General features: G+C 47.6%; 2 protein-coding genes across 2 annotated transcripts in view; both read right to left on the bottom strand.

Moving 5' to 3' along the window:
* Positions 1–2,261: 2,261 nt before the first annotated feature.
* LOC135810673 (uncharacterized) lies at positions 2,262–3,884 on the bottom strand. Its single transcript, XM_065324165.1, has one exon. It carries the CDS (start codon positions 3,882–3,884, stop codon positions 2,262–2,264), a length of 1,623 nt encoding a protein of 540 aa, XP_065180237.1.
* Positions 3,885–11,889: 8,005 nt separating this feature from the next.
* Positions 11,890–20,095, bottom strand: part of LOC135810309 (uncharacterized) — a 17,107-nt gene continuing 8,901 nt past the window's right edge. The window contains exons 5-10 of the mRNA XM_065323798.1: positions 19,653–19,797; positions 17,653–17,852; positions 16,872–17,077; positions 16,318–16,573; positions 14,834–15,213; positions 11,890–12,537 (exon numbers count right to left, since the gene is read on the bottom strand). Coding sequence (XP_065179870.1) covers positions 12,458–12,537; positions 14,834–15,213; positions 16,318–16,573; positions 16,872–17,077; positions 17,653–17,852; positions 19,653–19,797 — 1,267 coding nt within the window. The 3' untranslated portion in view covers positions 11,890–12,457. The remainder of the gene's footprint in view (positions 12,538–14,833; positions 15,214–16,317; positions 16,574–16,871; positions 17,078–17,652; positions 17,853–19,652; positions 19,798–20,095) is intronic.

Genomic DNA, 20,095 nt, shown 5'->3' with positions numbered 1-20,095 from the left:
TTCAATGGAGACCTGGATATGACCAAGCAGTTGTTGAAAGTCACCCCATAACCAACTTGATCTGGATTGCTGCCAAGGACATGGCTTCCTGCGGGCGGAAAGAACTACTTGATGTAGTGAAGCTGTTGTTTCCAATTGATCCAACCCCTGATGGGACAGCCCCTAGTACTGCTACTGACAAGTCTGACATTGCTCAACGCTACCTCATGAAGAACCTATCCTGCGTGTTCAAGAAGGTGAAGAGCACCCCTTCCAGTAACAACATTAGTATGATCATCGTGTTGGTTGCAATGCTCATTCTCTTGTGCGAAGAAGTGTCGCTGAGAGGATACGGTCATGAACTGCACTGCACTCTAGTTGAGTTCTTTTATCAAGAACTGCATGCTATTGACGTGGTGCACTACAAGCGTTGTCAGCAAACCCAGTCAACATTCACGAATTTTGGAATTCCACAAATGCTCTCTGATTGATAACTATTATGTCTATCCTCGCCTGTCTCACTTTGAGCTACATGTATATTATTGGAGATGTACACACACACACACACACACACACACACACACATACACACACACACACACATACACACACACACATACACACACACACACACACACACACACACACACAGGCCATCATCATCATCATAATACATGACTTTATTCAATAACATTTTTATAACCAGTCAATATTTTTATTATTATTATTTTTAATTTTATCATGCACTGCCGTGTGTGGTCGGTATGCAGTTCTCGTAGGGAGACTGTTCTCGGAGCAGGGTACTATTGAAGGTACTTTGCGAGTACTTGCACGCCACTAACTGTGACTTCACTGACAATAGGTTGCACAAGGATCCCGTGATCCTGGACGTTGACAGTGATTCAATCACAAACGGCACCGCAGGTGGTGGGACTGGCGGTGTTGGGAGTGACAGCGGTGCAACTGCTGCTGCTGCTGCCCCAGGCACTGACAGTGGTGTCAGTGCTAGTGAGGATGACGATGATGTGTGGATGGAGCGTTTAAAGCCAGTGAAATGCACAGACCAAGACGTGTACGCTTCCCCCGCAGACGTGTGATAGTGCACGAGTTGGATGACATAATTATCATAATGGAGTGAAGATCTGGTGGACATGCAGGCGTTTGCAAAAAACAAAAAAACAAAAAATGACAATGGCACTCGACATTTGCTGACCGTCATCGATCTTTTCGGTCCCTATGCATGGTGGGTTGTACCGCTCCAGAACAAGACGGGCGCACTTGTCAGAGATGCGTTTCGCAGCATCGTGACCAGCAGCAAGCGCTCACCTCGCAAGCTGTGGGTCGATGAGGGTAAAGAATTCTACAACGCAACAGTCAAGCAGTGGCTTGCTGACAACGGTATTAGCATGTACAGCACTCATAACGACGGCAAGGGGCGGTGGTTGCAGAGCGATTCAACAGAACGCTGAAACACTTTACAGCAAAATCAACAAATGTCTACATCAAAGTGCTACCCAAAGTCCAAACTTGTACATGACTACAACACCAGCAAGCACCGTACCGCAGTATTGGTATGAAACCTGCCGAGGCGTCCGAGGAGCGTAATGCATCGTTTGTACAGGATCACCCCAGCAAAAGTCCAGATGCACGCACAGCGCGGCGACGCTATGCTGTGAACGATGAAGTGAGAATTGCTGTGAGCAAAGCTCATTTCGAACAAAGGGCTACACACCCAATTGGACTGAAGAGGTGTTCGTCGTGAATAGAGTTCTACCCACCCAACCACCCACCTACAACATTCGAGATCTCATGAACGAGCCTATTCAGGGCAGTTTCTACGAACATCAACTGCAGAAAACCAAGGAAAACCAAGTTCCGCGTGGAGAAAGTCCTGCGCAAACGCCCCGGACAGTCTCTGGTCAAGTGGAAAGGCTACCCGGACAAGTTCAACTCCTGGATTGACAACGGACAATCGAGCAAGCTCTAGCTGCCGACAAGAGCAATCTTATTCTTATTATCATCATCAACATCAACATCAAACATTGCCATCATCGTAAACATCATCAACTGTGCAATTGCATTTCACGCAATTATGTTTAGCTATATTAAAAGTCTAGTTAAGTTATGGAGAAAACAAAATTATGTAGTATGTAGAAAAATAATAACATCAACATCATCATCATCATCATCAAGATCAAGATCAGTAACTCATTAGACAAATGGAATTGATATGGTACAGGGTGTGACTAATAATTGTGATTGTCAACCACAACCATCATTGTTCAGTCATCCAGCAGTGCGATGCGGTGGTGCCCATGTGCAAGTGTGCTGACACCGTCCGTTCGGATGTATCGTTTGCTGTCGAACGGCGACAAAGACGACTTGGTCATCGTCTCGGTGAAGATACGATGCGAATGGCTGCGCAGGGTGGTCATTGCGTGTGACATCCTCGTCCTGTCGACCAGACACTGACGGTAGTCCGCGATCGTGAATCTTCTCGTCACCGCTCTCTTGACGCCCTTTGCACGCTGACCACTCTCCTCGCCATCGTACGCGTACATTTTGGATCTGAGCGCCACGAACTCTGTCATGAGCTTCCCTCCGAGCTCGTCCTTAAATTTACCTACAACCTTCTTATTACTCTCGCTGTACAGAGGACTGTCGGGGCTAAAGTTGCTGGTGTCGTACTGATCGGCCATACTCTTCATGTCCGCATAGAGGTCCTCCGTGCGGAACAGCAGCACCAGCGAGTCCGTGTCTGTGTACAGCAGGCTCATGCGGTCTCCGTAGCGTGGCTGGAGCTCGTCATAGTAAAATCTGTACATGAGCTCCTTGCTCAGCTCCAGGATGCTCATGCCAACGTACACCGGCTTGTTGAGGTGGACCGCAAGCTTCCTGTTCTCGACGCCCACAAGCCCGTTGTCGAAGAGGACATGGCGGACGTAGGTGGACTTAGCCACAGCTGTGAGAATGGTATCTTCCTCGTCTTCCACACGCAGCAGTCTAATGGAGATCCTTCTTCTCACATTCTCCATTGTCTTCCCAAACACAGCGTTATTCATTAATTTGAAGAAGTCCTTCTCGAAATCGTTCTTCGCCTTCTTCCGAAGCTCCGTGTTCAGCTGGATGTAGGGCTTCATCCACGGAGCTTGGCGGAAACTGAGCACGCGGTGTACAGCATCGATCCTCAGACCTAGACGACTGTACAGCCTGAGGTTACGGTAGTGTGCTACGTAGCGCTGCTTCGGCATGAGGTTCGGGACCAGTTTCGGAGCACTCAGTCCGGAGACAGGATCTGCTGCAATCAAGTCGCGCTGGTATGGCGACATCATACTCTCGGTGATGGTTACACGCTCCGGTGCGGGTGGGTAGTCGTTCAGGCGATCGTGGAACTCTGTGGGCACTGACAGATCACACTCAACCATGTACCCAGTGTCTGCGTCATCTGGCTGGGTGAGGATCTTCTGCAGGAGTTCGTCACTGGGGGCACACCACTGGAATTTTGATGTCGGCAAGTGCTGCGACATGGCCCAGCCGTACAGGTTGTTCGCGTCGAGGTATTGAAGATATGTTGACGCCTGCTCAGGGTCGTGTGAGCTCATGTACTTGTTGTTCGCCCTGGCGTGGCGGTGTGACGCCATTGTAACACCGCCACGAAGACCGCGCTCGACGAACAGATGCATGTCCACGTCGTCCAGCAGAGTGAGCGAGATTCCTGTATGTTTCAGAAGGGCGTCCCACGCGAATCCAGGCAGGGTGTAGTAGTGTGTCGGGTCCAAATCGTACGTGGCCATTGCAGTGCATCTAAATTTCTCAAACACATCTGCAAGAAGGTGCACATCGGTCTTCAGGTAGAGATCATGGTAGTCGCCCATGTCGGTGCATGTGCCGCTTGGGTTATACATTCTAGTTGGATACCCTGCAGATGCTGCAGAGCGCGGGACAAAGGAGATACGCTACTGGATGTCACACAGTCAAACACCCAGGAAGAACAAGTGCACGCTGTCATTCACTTCCAACCCACTCCATGCCAATCAAGCCGTACTGAGAATGGACGATACCATCACAGGCGTGTACAGAAACTACAACATTTATGATTCATTCCGTTTTCTTTACCAAGTGTATTGATAAATTATAATAAAATGTTTTTAATGAATAACGTCATGTATTATGAGGATGATGATGATTTGAGTGTGTGTGTGTGTGTGTGTGTGTGTGTGTGTGTGTGTGTGTCCACATGTCAAATAATATAGCTCAAAGTGAGTGAGGCAAGGATAGACATAAAAGTAATCAATGTGAGCATTTGTGGAATTCCACAATTCGTGAATGTTGACTGAGTTTGCTGGCAACGCTTGTAGTGCACCACGTCAAGACCATGTAGTTCTCGATCGAAGAACTCAACTAGAGTGCAGTGCAGCTCATGATCGTATCCTCTCAGCGACACTTCTTCACACAAGAGAATGAGCATTGCAACCAACACGATGATCATACTAATGTTGTTACTGGAAGGGGTGCTCTTCACCTTCTTGAACACGCAGGATAGGTTCTTCATGAGGTGGCGTTGAGCAATGTCCGACTTGCCAGTAGCAGTACTAGGCGTACTTCCATCAGGGCTTGGATCAACTGGAAACAGCAGCTTCACTACATCAAGTAGTTCTTTCCGCCCGCAGCAAGCCATGTCCTTGGCAGCAATCCAGATCAAGTTGGTTATGGGGTGACTTTCAACAACTGCTTGGTCATATCCATGGTCTCCATTAAAAGGTTCCACCAGGTTTGTCAGCGAGGTTGCGATTCCTAACCGCGCAGCACAACGCATCAGCGCACCCATTGGACAATGGCCGTCCTCACCATGATCTTTCAAAATAGACCACATGTTCATGATCTTCTTCTTGTTGTTGTTGTTGTTGTTGTTGTTGTTGTTGTTGTTGTTGTTTTTCTTCTTCTTCTTCTTCTTCTTCTTCTTCACCAAAGTAATAGCAAGGATGAAGACAACAACAACAATTACTTGTGACTTGGCAAGGATGCTTTGCGAAATGATGGAAAATTAAGATGTCAGGGGTTTTATACAGCGGCAACGGTACCCTTCATCATCATCTTCCTCGCCCTACACATGGCACTTGAGAAACGGTACAGCGCACATTTCATCTCCGCAGGAATTAATTCCACACGAGGTTCACAGCACCCGTAAGATTGGATTAGTCTTTGCATCAGTTCCTTCTCCTCAGAATTAAACTCTCGGATATTCTGCTTAAACTTCTTCAGCTGAAAAGGGGTAAGAGGTTTTGTACGGATTAGAAGTTGGCGGAGCCAGGCTTTCGAAAATTGCTGCGGTTTGCAACTCATTAGCTTGCTGGATCGTGCCCACGCCACATGGCTCTTTGGAAGATATGGCAAAAGCTTCTGGCAAATCTCGTCGTGCTCAGCACAGATGCATGTCAGAGCTATGGCATAGTTCAGGCTCTTGTAGCCACTCTCCTTCTTCATGTACTGCAACGGTTCCAGCACACCGTGAAGGTTCAGCAGGACACCGGTCTTCTGCATGAAGCGTACCAGATGTCTGTCGACGGCAGTCAATCGCTCCCGAGCCGCATATAGCCGTGGGAGAATGCATCTCTCTGTAAAATTCACCTCCGGCAACAGCACGCTATCAAGAACAAGTCCGCATACAGTACACACAAAGTGCCCCTCGTTCACAACTTGATGATTATGAAAACATTTGTCAATGTTTGGACTAGGAGGAGGGGCATCAGGACAAGGGTCATCGTCATGCTCAACGACGGCGCGTTGACGCTCCTTGTACGCACGCAGTATTTCAAATTGCTCTTCAATATCCAATATGCTAAATTTATAAATGAGTCACACCTCCTAAAAAATACCCCCCTATGACATCATACCGTAGAGCTAGTTCTAATTAGCCTGGGAATACCTAGAAGTTTCCAGAACACATTCTCAGACAGTGACTCTTGTCAACAACCACACCCACCACTTTAAAAGCAATTATGACGCCGAGAGGCACTTCAAACACCACTTAATCATTAATCCAATTAAATATGACACCTGGCCCACTTCAAAACCACTTCAGATCTCAAGTGGCCACTTCATTACCACTTATCCAATTAAAAGGTCAAGTGGCCACTTAATTAACAACCGCAAAGTTCAAGTACCCATTCATAAGGTCAAGTGGGTTCAACCTTGCACCAGAACCCGTCCGGTCACTACTACTCTTTTTGTAGTAATACCTGTACATTGACCTGTTGAGCCAATGACGACGCCGAATGCATGGTTGCCTGTGGAGCACATTACATAACTTAGCAGTCTCCTAAAATACGTATCCTGTCCGACGGCAAAAGAGTCTGCAGATTTAGTTTTTCTGCACGTCGACCGGATGTCTGCGACTCGAAAGTTCAGCTCGCGTTATTTGGCTCGCACGTCGAAAAATCAACGTGAGTGACCTGCTGCTCACGTGGAAATTTGGACATTACATAACTTTACAGTCTCCTATAATACGTATCCTGTCCGACGGCAAAAGAGGCTGCAGATTTAGTTTTTCTGCGCGTCGACGGGATGTCTGTCCTGACGTTCACTGGGACCGGCGCTGACTCTGCCGATCACGGGCGTTCTGGACTCGACGGGATGTCTGTCCTGACGTTTCCTGGGGCCGGCTTAGACTCTGCCGATTATGGGCGTTCTGGACTCAACGGGATGTCTGTCCTGACGTTGCCTGGGACCGGCGGACTCTGCCAATCACGGGCGTTCTGGAGTCGACGGGATCTCTCTTCCGACGTTTCCTGTGACCGGCGCTGAATCGCTCGTTCACGCTAATTTTGGAGACGACGCGATCTCTCTTCCAAAGTACATGTATGTTTATGCTGACGCTGTTTATGCTGACGCATCCTATCACCTATTCGGCGTCTATTCTAATTTAATTTCCTCCTCGTCTCCCTATTTTTTTTCCAAATCTCCCTCTACATCAGGGAGTCGTATACATAATACGACGAATATTGGTACGGTACGGGACAGATACAGGAGCCCGCAAATATTGTGGACAGCTGTTATGTACAATTCTGTAGAGCCTTTGTAGTCACAGATACGGGACAGATACGGGACAGATACGGGACAGATACGGGATAGCGCCAGGCGTGACACACACAAACAAACAAACAAACACACAAACAAACAAATACCAAATTAAAGCTGTGTGGACCCTGGCTAGCGCCAGACGTTACTGAAGTAACGTCTTCTGCATAGCTACGGGAATAATAAATTCTACTACTACTACTACTACTACTAGATCGGGACACAATTTTCAGAGAATTTGCAGCTATTCATGCTCTTTCAACTGACGTAGCACTCAATATGAATTATTTACAAATTCGATTTTTCAGCGAATTTTTGGGTAGTCTGTGTACGGGCAGGGGTGGTCGCTACACGAGCATACAGAGTTGTGCAACAGCAGGGATATCTGGGATTTGAAGAGAGTACGAGAAGGGATTTCGCGAAGCTGGGTGGGCAAGCAATTAAAGTAATGAAGGGCCGTGTACAGGGGAGAATGGACACAGCGATCAGTCCGCGGAGTTGGCAAATGCCAAGGTTGTTAGTATGGTTGTAGAAAGGTCACTGTTTCCAAACACAGTGACCTCCACCTTGTTACATGCTGTCAATCTAACAACATGTATACAGTCATGTACATGATAGGCCTTGGCGGATAATGCCGGCAGAAAAATTGGCAGAATTCGGTACTTTTTCTGGTAAGTTTCATGCATGTTTGGTATGTGGATAAAGAAATGGAGCAGAATTCGAGGAATTGCCCGCCATAAGGTTTGTATGGTTCTGCCAATTTCGGTGCAAAAAAAGCAGAATCTGCCACCTTTTCGAGCATTATCCGCCAAGGCCTAATACATGACGTACTGTACAGTACATGTAGGAATTTTGAGATTCCTCGACCACTTCTTTTCTTGACATGCCTAGCGCTACCGACTACAGAGACACAGAGAACGTTTGGGAAATCATCTGGCTGCCGACCCTTTCAAGAGGATTGAAGTGCGGTCGGCAAGTGCCAAAACAGTGGAGATGATACATGTATTAGAACTCGTCAGTACACGAGCTTTCTGTTGGTGAGTGATCACGGTGGCCCTGGTTATGGAGACGACAATTATTATTGAAGCCGGCATAAGGGTCTTGTTATAATTATGCAAAGGAAATGTGAAGAATTATTGCTCGAGGAATACGGTGGGTTACTTTGTAACTTTTTTGATTAAATTAAAGGGAAGTCGACTGAGACTGAGAGCGCATGGAGGAGAAGAGGAGAAGAGAGATTGTTGCATTATTGAACAGCCGAATGGTACCGTTCACAACTTTATAGTATTGATACTGTGTATCCTCTACTGTGCGGTCATTGCATAATAATTATTATTATTATGCAATGACCGCACAGCAGAGCTTTTCGGACAGTGGAGCAATCGACTATTGAATAACTACATAATTGTAATCGCTTGCGGCCATGTACATGTACATGTACATGTAATTGCTTACCCAGTACCCACATGGCCCACTGGCCAGGCCTTTCTCGTTTGCACAGTGGTTTGCTAATAACAATGTTACAGGTTTTTTTTACGGGGTAACGGCCTCTTTTACGGGCAAAATAAAGTCATGTAGACGTGACCAATTGAGATACCATGAAAGGTAAAATAGAATTTTATTCAAGTACAGTACATTGGGAAACTCCAAGAAATTCCACGTAAAACAGACAGACTTCAGTTTTCAATGGCCGATGCCTACCCCAGCACCATCCTGCGTCGACAGGCCTGTCAGGCGCCTTCTAGACCCGCGTAGCCGGAGGTCGACTGCATGGATCACTGCAAATTGGCTGCGAACTCAGTACAGTAGCTACATGTACATGATTGTACAATAATGTACATGTACAGTCACGTGTGTTTTTATTTACTTGAAGTATTTCTTTTATTTATTTTAAATGGCTTTTTCTTTACCTCGAATGATTTACAATCTGTATCACAATTATTTGTGGGTTCAGCAATAAAGCATGTACTAGCTCTGTACATGTACATGTATGATGTACATGTATGTCATAGTATCTGTAGTGTACAGTCATGTACAAGTACAGTGCGAACACTTCGCGCATTCGCGTGCCGGCAGATCGATACAATTAATTGTTTATTCAATACTAATACATGTAGTCTACAAGTAAGGTCACTGTTTCCGAACACAGTGTCCTCCACCTTGTTTCATGCTGTCAATCTAACAATTGCATGTACATGTACGTGTAAATGCGTTCACCGGTCGGCAGGTGAAGAACCATTAGATTTTTGAACACAATGCATGTCATGGTCTTGCCACTAGTAGTAGTACCGGTATTATTGCTATAGACCGTCGGTAGAGTGCATGAAGCCTCACTTGTCATGTACCATGTGTACAGTCATGTACTACTTGTCGGTCAGCCTTCCACACTAACTACAGTGCAGTCAGTACTCTTGAACACCATAGGCATAGGGCCCAGCCCGAGTTGTCATTCTTTTTTATTCTTTTTTTTCCTGCAAAATCCACATATCTCCAGACACTGGGCAGTGTCCGCCGACCAGAGGTCTCGGCTTCACCCACATAGTCATTATTACATGCACGCATGATGACAACCATCGGTCTCGACTATACAAGTATGTTGTCAGAACCAGGGAATCCTAAACAACTACATGTACATGTACATGTAGCTTCGTATAGACCACATACACGGCACCATCGATCTGCCTGAATACGGAGCCAACGTCAGTATCACCCTGCTTGCTAGCCTAGCGACTAGTGTCTGCTGATCGGCGGAGGCGGGGCTTGGGCACGGGTGACGGCTGGCGTCGAAATGACTCCGCAGATTGAGACTGCCGCTTCGCCTGGCACTACAGTCTGTCCGAGTGCACTGCCAATACTAGTCAATACTACAATAGCCATGGCACGGCCACCAGTGCACGCTGTGGTACATGGTGCCGCACGGCGCACGTGCAATACATGTACAGTCATCCCTCTCTAATCCAGCACTTTATAATCCAGCACCCTCGATAAACCAGCACAATTTTCATTAGCCAAAATGTCCTCTTCATGCACGTTCTAGCAGAAAATCAGATTTGTTAATCCAGCACCCTCCCTAATCCAGCAGATTTGCCTTGGCACAAATAGTGCCGGATTATAGAAGGACCACTGTACCTGTACATAATGATTGTATAATAATTTTTTACATCTGATCACGAAAGTAACTAATTCACGTGTGTACATTGTACATGGGAACGTTTCGGGCAGCGGCACAATGAATGTTGAATCCCAACAACACTCTTCAGTATACCGCCATTCACTTGTGGATCGTTATCGGTTCTGAATGGCGAATACAGTAATGAACCAGGATAGCCCGGGCCATGGCCATGGCTTGAGCGCCTCGGCCTCGGGGCCACAGCGCCAAACCACTGAATACCTGTACGATCATGCGACATGTCTACTGGCAACACTCACCCAGGCGCTAGGCAGTAGTGTGGGCTGCACGTAGATATCTACCGGGTTACCCCCATGAGACGTCCACATGGTCCAAGACAAGGACCATTCATTGGAAACTGTCACCATTCGCAGAAATCGCAAGCCCAGACGCGAAAATCCATGCGAAGTTTCGCTCTTTTTTCGATTGGACGAGCTAGCGAGGTCAGTACTTCTACTTCTACACGTGGGATTATAACGGATGAATTATAGATGAAGTGGTGGGAATCGGTGTCACCCACTTGAGCGGCTGGCAAATAGGCTTCGCCCCATAGCCTGTTCCGGGGAAATTGAGGGCAGTTGGGGCACAGCCATGGCGTGGTTTGCAATTATTATTATTTTGAGTAACTAACTTCGGGCACAACCATGCCATCATGGCCTGGGTCAACAGGATTCCCTGGCTGCGCAGTTACACGTACATGTAGTATTGTACAATGTACAGTAGCAGGTTCGGGCACAGTCCTCCTAGCCTAATCCAGAGGTCAGGACTAAGAGTGTAGTAAGACTATAACAAGAGGCAACGGACAGGCACACCTTACAAGTATGGACTATTGCTGTATTGGCATGCACATGTACAATCATGTACATTGTACTGTACATGTACTTCAGTTCGGACAGAACCTGGCGAAACGATTGCATTGCGGGGCCCTCTCTTACCGGTCGTTGATAGCCAGAACTCTGCACATCTGGAGAAACTTACCATGGATCAAGTGCCACTTGAATCACTCCAGCGATGAAGTGTTTACCCAGTCCACATTTTGGTGCTCATGTGTATTCTGTCAGCTGCACTATCAATCAGGCATCACCTTGCATTATCTCTCAGCCATGAATACCCAGTGTCCACACCACTATCCCTATCAAAATGTACATGACTTGTATGTGATTCGGAGTTACGGATATTCCAAAGATTTTAGAAAAGTAATGGTGGACAGTGATCAGTCCCCGGACTGCTCGGATAAACGAGGTTGCTCGGATAAAGGAGGTCAGAGTGTACGTACATGACACACAAGTACAAGTAGCTAGGTTTGCCCGGGAAGATGTACTGGTCAGACATCCGGCACGTCCATTGCTTGTGGAGTTTCCAGCAGTGCACTGACTGCAGCTTATACACTGTATATTTACATGACTGTACAGTCCTACAATGTGCTTCCAGTATTAATTAGGGCTCAAACGGTCACGGTTTTACCCCTGACGGTTAACTGCTAAGCTAACGGTCGGTTTAACGGTTATAACCTATAAGACACGGCAATCCGGCGGACTCTTTTTTAACCGTATATTTGACTATACTCATTCAAAGAATGTACCCTATTCAGTACAACGCACACATGTATATTCTCTTGCATGCTCATTCATACATACTCTCACACCAAGAGACCAGATATGACCGAGTTGACAGCCCAGAAATTGCTTACGCGTGCGACAGCCTACGAAAGTGCATACCTTGCAACGACCTGATACTTGAAAAATTGACTGAAAAGCTACTGCATAACCGTTATCTTTATCGGTTAACCGTCAATTATTCGTAACCGGTTAATCGGACTAATCGTTTGAGCCCTAATAATACATGTAATGTAAAGTGAGGGCTGTGAACATCATGAATGGTTCCTGTAATGCTCAATACACGACAGTCTATCCTATGTAGACGAGCACGACGGCTGTCTCAGGATGCACTGTAGAGTGTAGTTCTAGTAATAGAGCATCAAATGATACAGGTAGCAATCCTTCACCTCTACAGTCTTTTTGATGTGCGAATAGAAGATTGCTATGCAATTACTTTAGTTATTCAGAATAGTCATATTATTCAACAGCGTCCGATCCCGAGAGGGCTGGATAGCTGACACGCAACCGTACTAATCGCAACGTCTTCTGCATAACTACGTCTACAGGGACTAATACTCTATCATGTGACGTCATCTTGTAATACTGTTCAAAGCGGCTAGTCTTCTGCAGTCGACTATGATAACAGTGTGGGTACCTCCAGCTCATTGATCTCATCCAATAGCTCGTCTATCTGTGACGTTGTGCTTGAGAGGGCTGTAGAAAACACACAACCCAAACAAGACAATCAGAATGGGGAATCGCAGAGGACATACGGCAGACAAACCGGGACGTGGCGTGGCAGATACTCTATTAATGCCACAGCGAACAGAGCCAACCGCAGCCACTCACCTCCACTTTAGACCAATGAACTCATATTCATAAGATTTCACATGATTTATTTGCCACCAGTACTAGATCTACACATACAGCCAGACCTCGCTTATCCCGTCCTCTTTTATCCGGATCCCTCGCCATCCGGAAGAAAACCGTTGGTTACCGATTTACAGCATGTGCCATGCATACATACCGCATGTGTGTTCGATTATCCGGTTCCTTCGCCTATCCGGATATTTTGTGGAGAACGGGTGTGTGCGGTTACGCGAGGTCTGGCTGTACATACATGTACACATACGTGTACCTGCACATGTATGTGTACCAAGAAGGAGCCACGTTTGTATTTTGTATTTTGTATTTATGTCATTATCTCATGGCACATCATGATGACGGCCAATAAAACTGAGACAAGGGTGAAAGCCAACCACAGCAGTAAAACAGATAAAAGAATACAAATAAGAGGCAAAGAAGGCAAAGGAGGAGACAAACCAGCAGGATATACATGAAACCTATAATTGAGCAGAGATTTTAGCAGCAAAATTATCCATCGACGTGCTGGTCTTGGCCTGCGTTGGTAATGTTGCCCAAAACACATAGCCAGCAAAGATCGGGTGGGTGGGTGTATGTGATACCCGGTAGCCTTTTCGGTGGGAACTGTGCCGGAAAGACAGGGCTGCTGGCAGTGGGTTCGAATCCCGCTCGTACATCGTTCTTTTGTAACCTACGTTTGGGCAGTGGCATGGTTGTTATGGCGATGAGGTTGAATAGCGTGTATCAAAATAGTTTTGAACACGCAACGTGACGCGTCCATCTCATCCAAAAAATATTCTTTTACACACGGTTTGCATCTAAGTCCCTCTTTTCTCTCATGCATGTAAATGCTAGTGAATGCTAGTCTTGGTCATGCTGTTTTATGAGCGTTTCACACGAAACTCTGAGTAACGGCGGAAAAGAACTTGGTTGTTTCATTGCCGTGTGATCATTGTATTACTGGCTCTGTCCACTGCACATAGAGCAGTATGTGCAGACTGAAGACCTCAGACAACTGTAAATACAAGCCTCAGTAGAAACACTGAAATAGCTTCTGCTCGGATTCAGTTTGAATGTGCCACTTGGCATGAATGCGCTAATGGTCCTGATGCTGACCTTCAAGCAAACTACTTCCTCAAACGTGGCACGTGTCGTACTTTGCACCTAAACTCTTCACTTGCGTTGCAGCCCCGTCGAGATTTGATTCACTGCGGACCAGCACTGAACTCAGCTGTTTGATTTCGTGCCGCAGTTCCGCGGTCATCGGTCGTAGGCAAGTGATTAGGATTCAAATGTTTCTTCCTGTGCGTCATACTCATAGCGATGAACCGGGAAAAGGTGGACCAGCCGGGTGAGTACAGGAAGAAGAATGACCCCCCCCCCCCCCACACACACACGCCAGAGACTCATACAGTCTTGCGTGGACCATGCCGCAAGCACAGCTGCATACAGCTGGGATACATCTGCCTGCCTGCGCCGGCTAGTTTTAGATCAACAATAAGCGGATGTGCAGTTGGAGTGCGTGTGTTACCAGCTGTCAGGACATCTGTTCAGAATCTTCACCAGCTACATATATTATGTACATGTATTTATGCCAAGGGGAGGATGTACAGTAAGCACACCCACTGGAGTACATAACAGTCCAGCCGCCATACTGTCATCTTAAACATGCCTCAGTCCCGCATGTACATGTCACATGCATGCCTGTTTTGAGTGCAAGCCAAATTTTTCTAGATTCGCATTTATTTATGCCTGGTTTAGGTGCTGGCATGCATTGAAGTATCTGGTTTGAATGCAAGTCAGATTTGAGTGCACGCATGGCACTGAGGCATCAGTCTCTACAGGAATGAGCCAGGCCGTTAAACATGTACGCAACATCAGGGTACCGAAATACTGGGCACAGTGTGCTGAGTAATTTATGACATACATCTACTAGGCTAGTTGCCCAGTAACTCTAAATTTACAAAAACTGAAAGGGCCCACCAGCTCAAAGACCTTCTAAACCTTCGAATTTCGCAAAATGAAAGGGCAAGCCAGTCCAAAGTGCCAAACTCTGGAGTGTGTGTGGAATTACGAAGGAGTAAATTTTGGCAAATTTCCAAAAGTGTGCGTGGAGTGTGTGGAATTGTGTATGACAGGGACTCACCGGAAGCTCCCGAATTTCTCCCGGTACCGTTACTGGTGTGTGCAGGCGTCGCAGATGAGTGAATGCCGTCTATCAGCGGAGCGACATACGGTGGTGGACATCGCAATGGAGCTGCGGCTCCCCCTGCCACCGCTGCCGCTGCTGCTCCAGAAGATGTGCTGCGGGTAGCGTAAGACTGCATTGCGGGCAACGCCGAGGTCGTTGGTCTGCCATTGGCCATGCCGCTGTCGGCGGCTGTGCGTTGTCCTGTGTTGCTGCTGGCCCCACTGCTGCGGTGTGCGTGTGCGGCGCTGGGTATGTCGTCAATGTGGTGGTACTGTGTACCGGCGTCTCGGGGCGATAGGCTTGGTGACCAGTGGATAGACGATCTTCCTTGCTGCCTTTGGACGGACAGATAACGGGAGGAGGCGAGATAGATGGACAGATAGACGAACAGACAGATGGATGGATGGACAGACAGACACAGACACAGACAGACAGGCAGACAGACAGACAGACAGACAGACAGACAGACAAATGGACAGACAAACAGAGAAGGACAGAAAATCAAGATAATAAACCAAGACATGCAAACAGTACAAGTATGTCAAAAGAGACCATTATACACCCCACTGTGTCTGACAAAAGAAGTGGCGTACGCTTTGCCCATTTTTCACGCAGTCATTCCCACACAGAGTGCTTCAACACTGCCTATCGTGGAAAATTATGACCAGCCATTTTCTACAACAAATGACCTGCCAGAGGAATCGCTAAAAAGCATGACTGGCAGACGGGGTGTGAGGGGTGTGAGGGGTGTTGGGAACTGTGGAGCAATGTATATAGGTTATGTGATAACAGCATCAGTTGAGATGATTCGGCAAAGTCGTGGCACAGCACGTGCTAGTAGCGATACACTAGCGACTAGCTATGCATGTGCATAGCGCTCATAATCAGTTTCACTGTATGCTTTAGGCACCCAAGATGGCAGAGGTTGTATCTGTTCACGGGGAGACAGATGAATCCCGGGACATACCACCCTGGGGCCCAATACTTACAACTCCGAGGAGAGGGCAACTTTGTCTAACTGGTGTTGTTGTATATTTTAGAGCAAAGAGGAGGAAATGTTTCATGCACATGCGTATAACTAGTGAGAGAGCTGACGTCATGCAGCGAGGTCGCTACAATACTTAAAGCCCACAAGCGGTTCCAGAATCCTGCGGACTCATCATTATGACTTCGTTCGCATCACCTCTGTACATGTACCAGGGGTGTCGGACACGGTACGGTCACTACGGTATTGACTGTACCACTTTTTGCCCCGAGTACCCCGTGAATCAATAAAATACACTGATTTGGGCTCCAAATTTCCAAAATTTTCGGCTCAGCAACCCCTCCCCCACGAGTAAATTGTACTTCAGATGGCTGACCGTGCCACACTAAAATACCTTCCGACGCCTCTGTGTATACTATGCTGTCTGCACTATGTATTATATTCTATTACTTACTGAAATGCATCCCTTGGTGTTGTCATCACTCGTGAGCCGGTAACACCCGCACTGCTAGATGGCATGTCGACATGGCGAGTATCTGCCTCGCTGGATCTGACGGAACCTCTGCCGCTTGCCTGACTGGTGCTGAGGGTGTCGGCGGAGGAGGGTTGCCGTGGATACCATGGCTGCCGCAATACACCGTCTGTGGCGTCGAGAGAGCTGTCGCCGAAGAGGGCTGGGTTAGAGAACTGGACAACACCGCTTCCATGAACTGAATGTAGAAACACCGGACATGAACAGATACAAATACTGTGTCAATATGATGATGTCATGAAGTGGATAGAAAATTTGAAATGTTGGTTTCTATAGCTTGTAGTATAGATGACATCCACGCCTGCTCACCAATGCACAAGGAAACTGCATGCTGATCACACAGTAAGCATACACACATACACGTACACATACGCAAACACTCACACACACACATACAACTACACACAAACACACCACACGCATGCACACGCACGGGCAAGCACGCACACACACCATGCCACAGTTTGCAACCTCACCAGCTGCTTGACTGCCACTGTAGTGACGAGAGGACTTCACCGGCGCTTCGATGACCTCATCAGTGACATCATCATACATTCGCTCATGCGTCACGTGACTGGCTGAGGTCATGTGGCGCAGTCTCACCGTGGCAGCATGGATACTCTTGTGACGTGAACCTGGTGATGCAGACCGCTGGCGACTGTCTGTAGCTGTGATGGCATAGCTAACGAAAGAAGGAACACCAAAAAAAATGAACGCAAAGACTTGAAAAGATAAGGGTTTATAGCCTGGACTTGGATGGAGAGCCAAGGATTAATTTACACAAAAGAGAAAGGACCAAGGAACTACAAGTTACGCTATACTGTCCACTAACACCACCGGTCAGTGTCGTGCAATGTTATCGCATGAACTGATTGTTTAGTAACTGGCGGTGTTAGTGGACAGTATAGCGCAACTTGTGGTTCCTTTGTCCTTTCTCTTTTGTATAAGGTTTATAGACTGTATTGCATGAAAATAAGAACGATCTAGGCTAGGAGGCTGATCTCCCAGTTCCCCGGTGACCGACACTACTCTACAATACAAACAACAAATACATACACACTGTTACACACACTTGAAAGGAGTCAAAAGCGTTTCCGCTGTAGCTGCGAGTTTCACGGTTTTAACTGATCATCAGACAGCAAATACATATTCTCTTTGAAGCATGGCTTGACCAGAATAGAGCCCCTATTACAGTCTTGTGAACCCTCCCTCCTCTACTATCATCAACTAAGGACACAATGGTGAAGAAGAGCATACCGTTGTGAAGGAGATGAGTTGCCGAATATGTAGACCAGCAACATCACAAAGCAGAAAACGGCGCTGACAGCAATGGCCGCCGCGAATGCTCCCCTGTGATCACGACGACTGGTATCATAGGCAAGTGGCTGATACAGGGCATCGGCGGTGGGCACTGCTTGAAGACCGGCAATGGTTCTTGACGGGGGAGTCGTAGCGACCTGGTGATAACGTTGGTTCAGGATTTATAATTGCACACGCATGTACGCACATGCACACGTACACACACCACACACGCAAGCATTCACATACGCACACACATTCAGCAACTTCCAAGGATGACCAATTGTCCACCATTATTCTCCGAAGGGTAAACCATCATTGGCACTGCCAGGGTTTTCACCAAGTAGTTCTTGGTTACACTTGATACAAAACTTAGATCTGCCCCCCTCCCCCTCCCTCTCTCTCCTGCCGTGCACACACTCACATAATTATTATGTACGCACACATCCCCTCCCCCTCCTCCACGCCACACACGCACATGTGCACACACATATACACATATGCACACACATATACACATATGCACACACACACACACACACACACACACACACACACACACACACACACACACACACACACACACACACACACACACACACACACACAGACACACACACACACACACACACACACACACACACACACACACACACACACACACACACACACACCTGGTCCTGGTAAACACTGCCATTACGGTCACGTGTCCCCTTACGGGGCCGACAATATAGAACGACGAGCGGGACCTTGTTCGAGAGAGCCATCTCCAGCAGCTATGGATCTGGCTTATCATCGGAAACGATTCCTCTCACGGCTGCCGCTAGAAGTGGTCCATCACTCTCCACAACAGAGCGAACATTCCATGAGCCAACGCTCAGAGTCGTTTCAAGTCGTCGTCTTCGTGCGGTAGTTTGCTCCACTCGCGGGCTTGCAAAGCCTCGCGAAGGACTCCGAGGTGGGGGCGATGAGGAGAGTGTCGGCATCGTAACTATCCGACCAAGTCTCCTTTCGGTGAATACCTCACCTCAGGCACTGTTGGCCTGGACGGCTGGGGACACCCCAGGCCGTCCACAACGGCGAGAACAAGCACGGACGGAGGCCAGAAACAAGAGCCCGGAAAAGTACAACCGTCCTCCACCAGAGCAGAGAACACACACATTGTCAAGATGTTCAACTATTTGAAAGATTTTCTTATCGTCGGAAACGATTCCTCTCACGGCGGCCGCTCGAACAGGTCCATCACTCTCCACAACAGAGCAAAAATTCCATGAGCCAATGCTCAGAGTCGTTCCAAGTTGTCGTCTTCGTGCGGTAGTTTGCTCCACTCGCGGGCTTGCAAGGCCTCGCGAAGGACTCTGAGGTGGGGGCGACGAGGAGAGTGTCGGCATCGTAACTATCCGACCAAGTCTCCTGTCGGTGAATACCCCACCTCAGGCACTGTTGGCCTGGACGGCTGGGGACACCCCAGGCCGTCCACAGTGGCACACACACACACACACACACACACACACACACACACATACACACTTGTACTTGTTGCTCACGGCCAAAACTGGTCTCGTGGGTCTCCCTGGGAGAGGGGAGAGAGACTCAAAAGGAATCTTAGAAAGATGACTCAATTGTTGGTTATCAGTGAACCGCCCAACGGCCGACACCCCCTGAAAACCCCAAAACTCTGCGTGGACTTGAAAATGATCCCACTTATGGGCTCACCACACCTCAGTAAGTTGGTGAGGACAAGGTGCAGAAAAAGGATTGACGGCATCAGGGTATCCGTCCTGGGATCCAACTGCAGTTACCCCTGCCCCCAGTGAAGGTAATACTTGGTACTACTACTAGTGTGGACACACACACAGACACACACACACACACACACACACACACACACACATGTCCACGTACAGATACGCATATGCACACAGATTCGACTTCCGCCTCAGCGGGAAACACCTCACCTGTTGCACAAAGCAGTAATCGGTAGCCACAGCTGCAGAGACAATGCTCCGGATTGTGCCGGTGGTGCACAACTTCTGCTGTAGAGCATTGTTGACTTGGATGACTTCATTGGCATTGCCAGACAGAGCGACTGTCATCAACAACCTGATTGGAACACACCAGTGCACACGAGTAGGTGAGAAACGGTAGCAACAGGTGTGCCGATACAAGCCCAGTTTGGTGAGTCTCCGATGGGTGCATCAATTTATACTACTACCCTTGTCCACAGGCTGAGTAATGCTACAATCTTCTTCCAAACGAATGTGTTCTCAAGCTAAGGATAGTAATACAGGTAGACTCCCTCTAATTCGAATACGGTATAATTCGAACATTCCGTGTAATTCGAACTTTTTCGTCGTACCGATCGTCTGCAAGTCACTTCAAGTCAAAATCGAATGCATAA

The sequence above is a fragment of the Sycon ciliatum genome, chromosome 2, assembly GCF_964019385.1.
Source record: "Sycon ciliatum chromosome 2, ocSycCili1.1, whole genome shotgun sequence".
Lineage (NCBI taxonomy): Eukaryota > Metazoa > Porifera > Calcarea > Leucosolenida > Sycettidae > Sycon > Sycon ciliatum.
This window is presented reverse-complemented; position numbering and strand designations above follow the sequence as displayed.

What these genes read in the sequence shown, in the direction of transcription:
- LOC135810673 (XM_065324165.1), bottom strand. Translation starts at nt 3,884, where the DNA reads ATGTATAACCCAAGCGGCACATGCACCGACATGGGCGACTACCATGAT.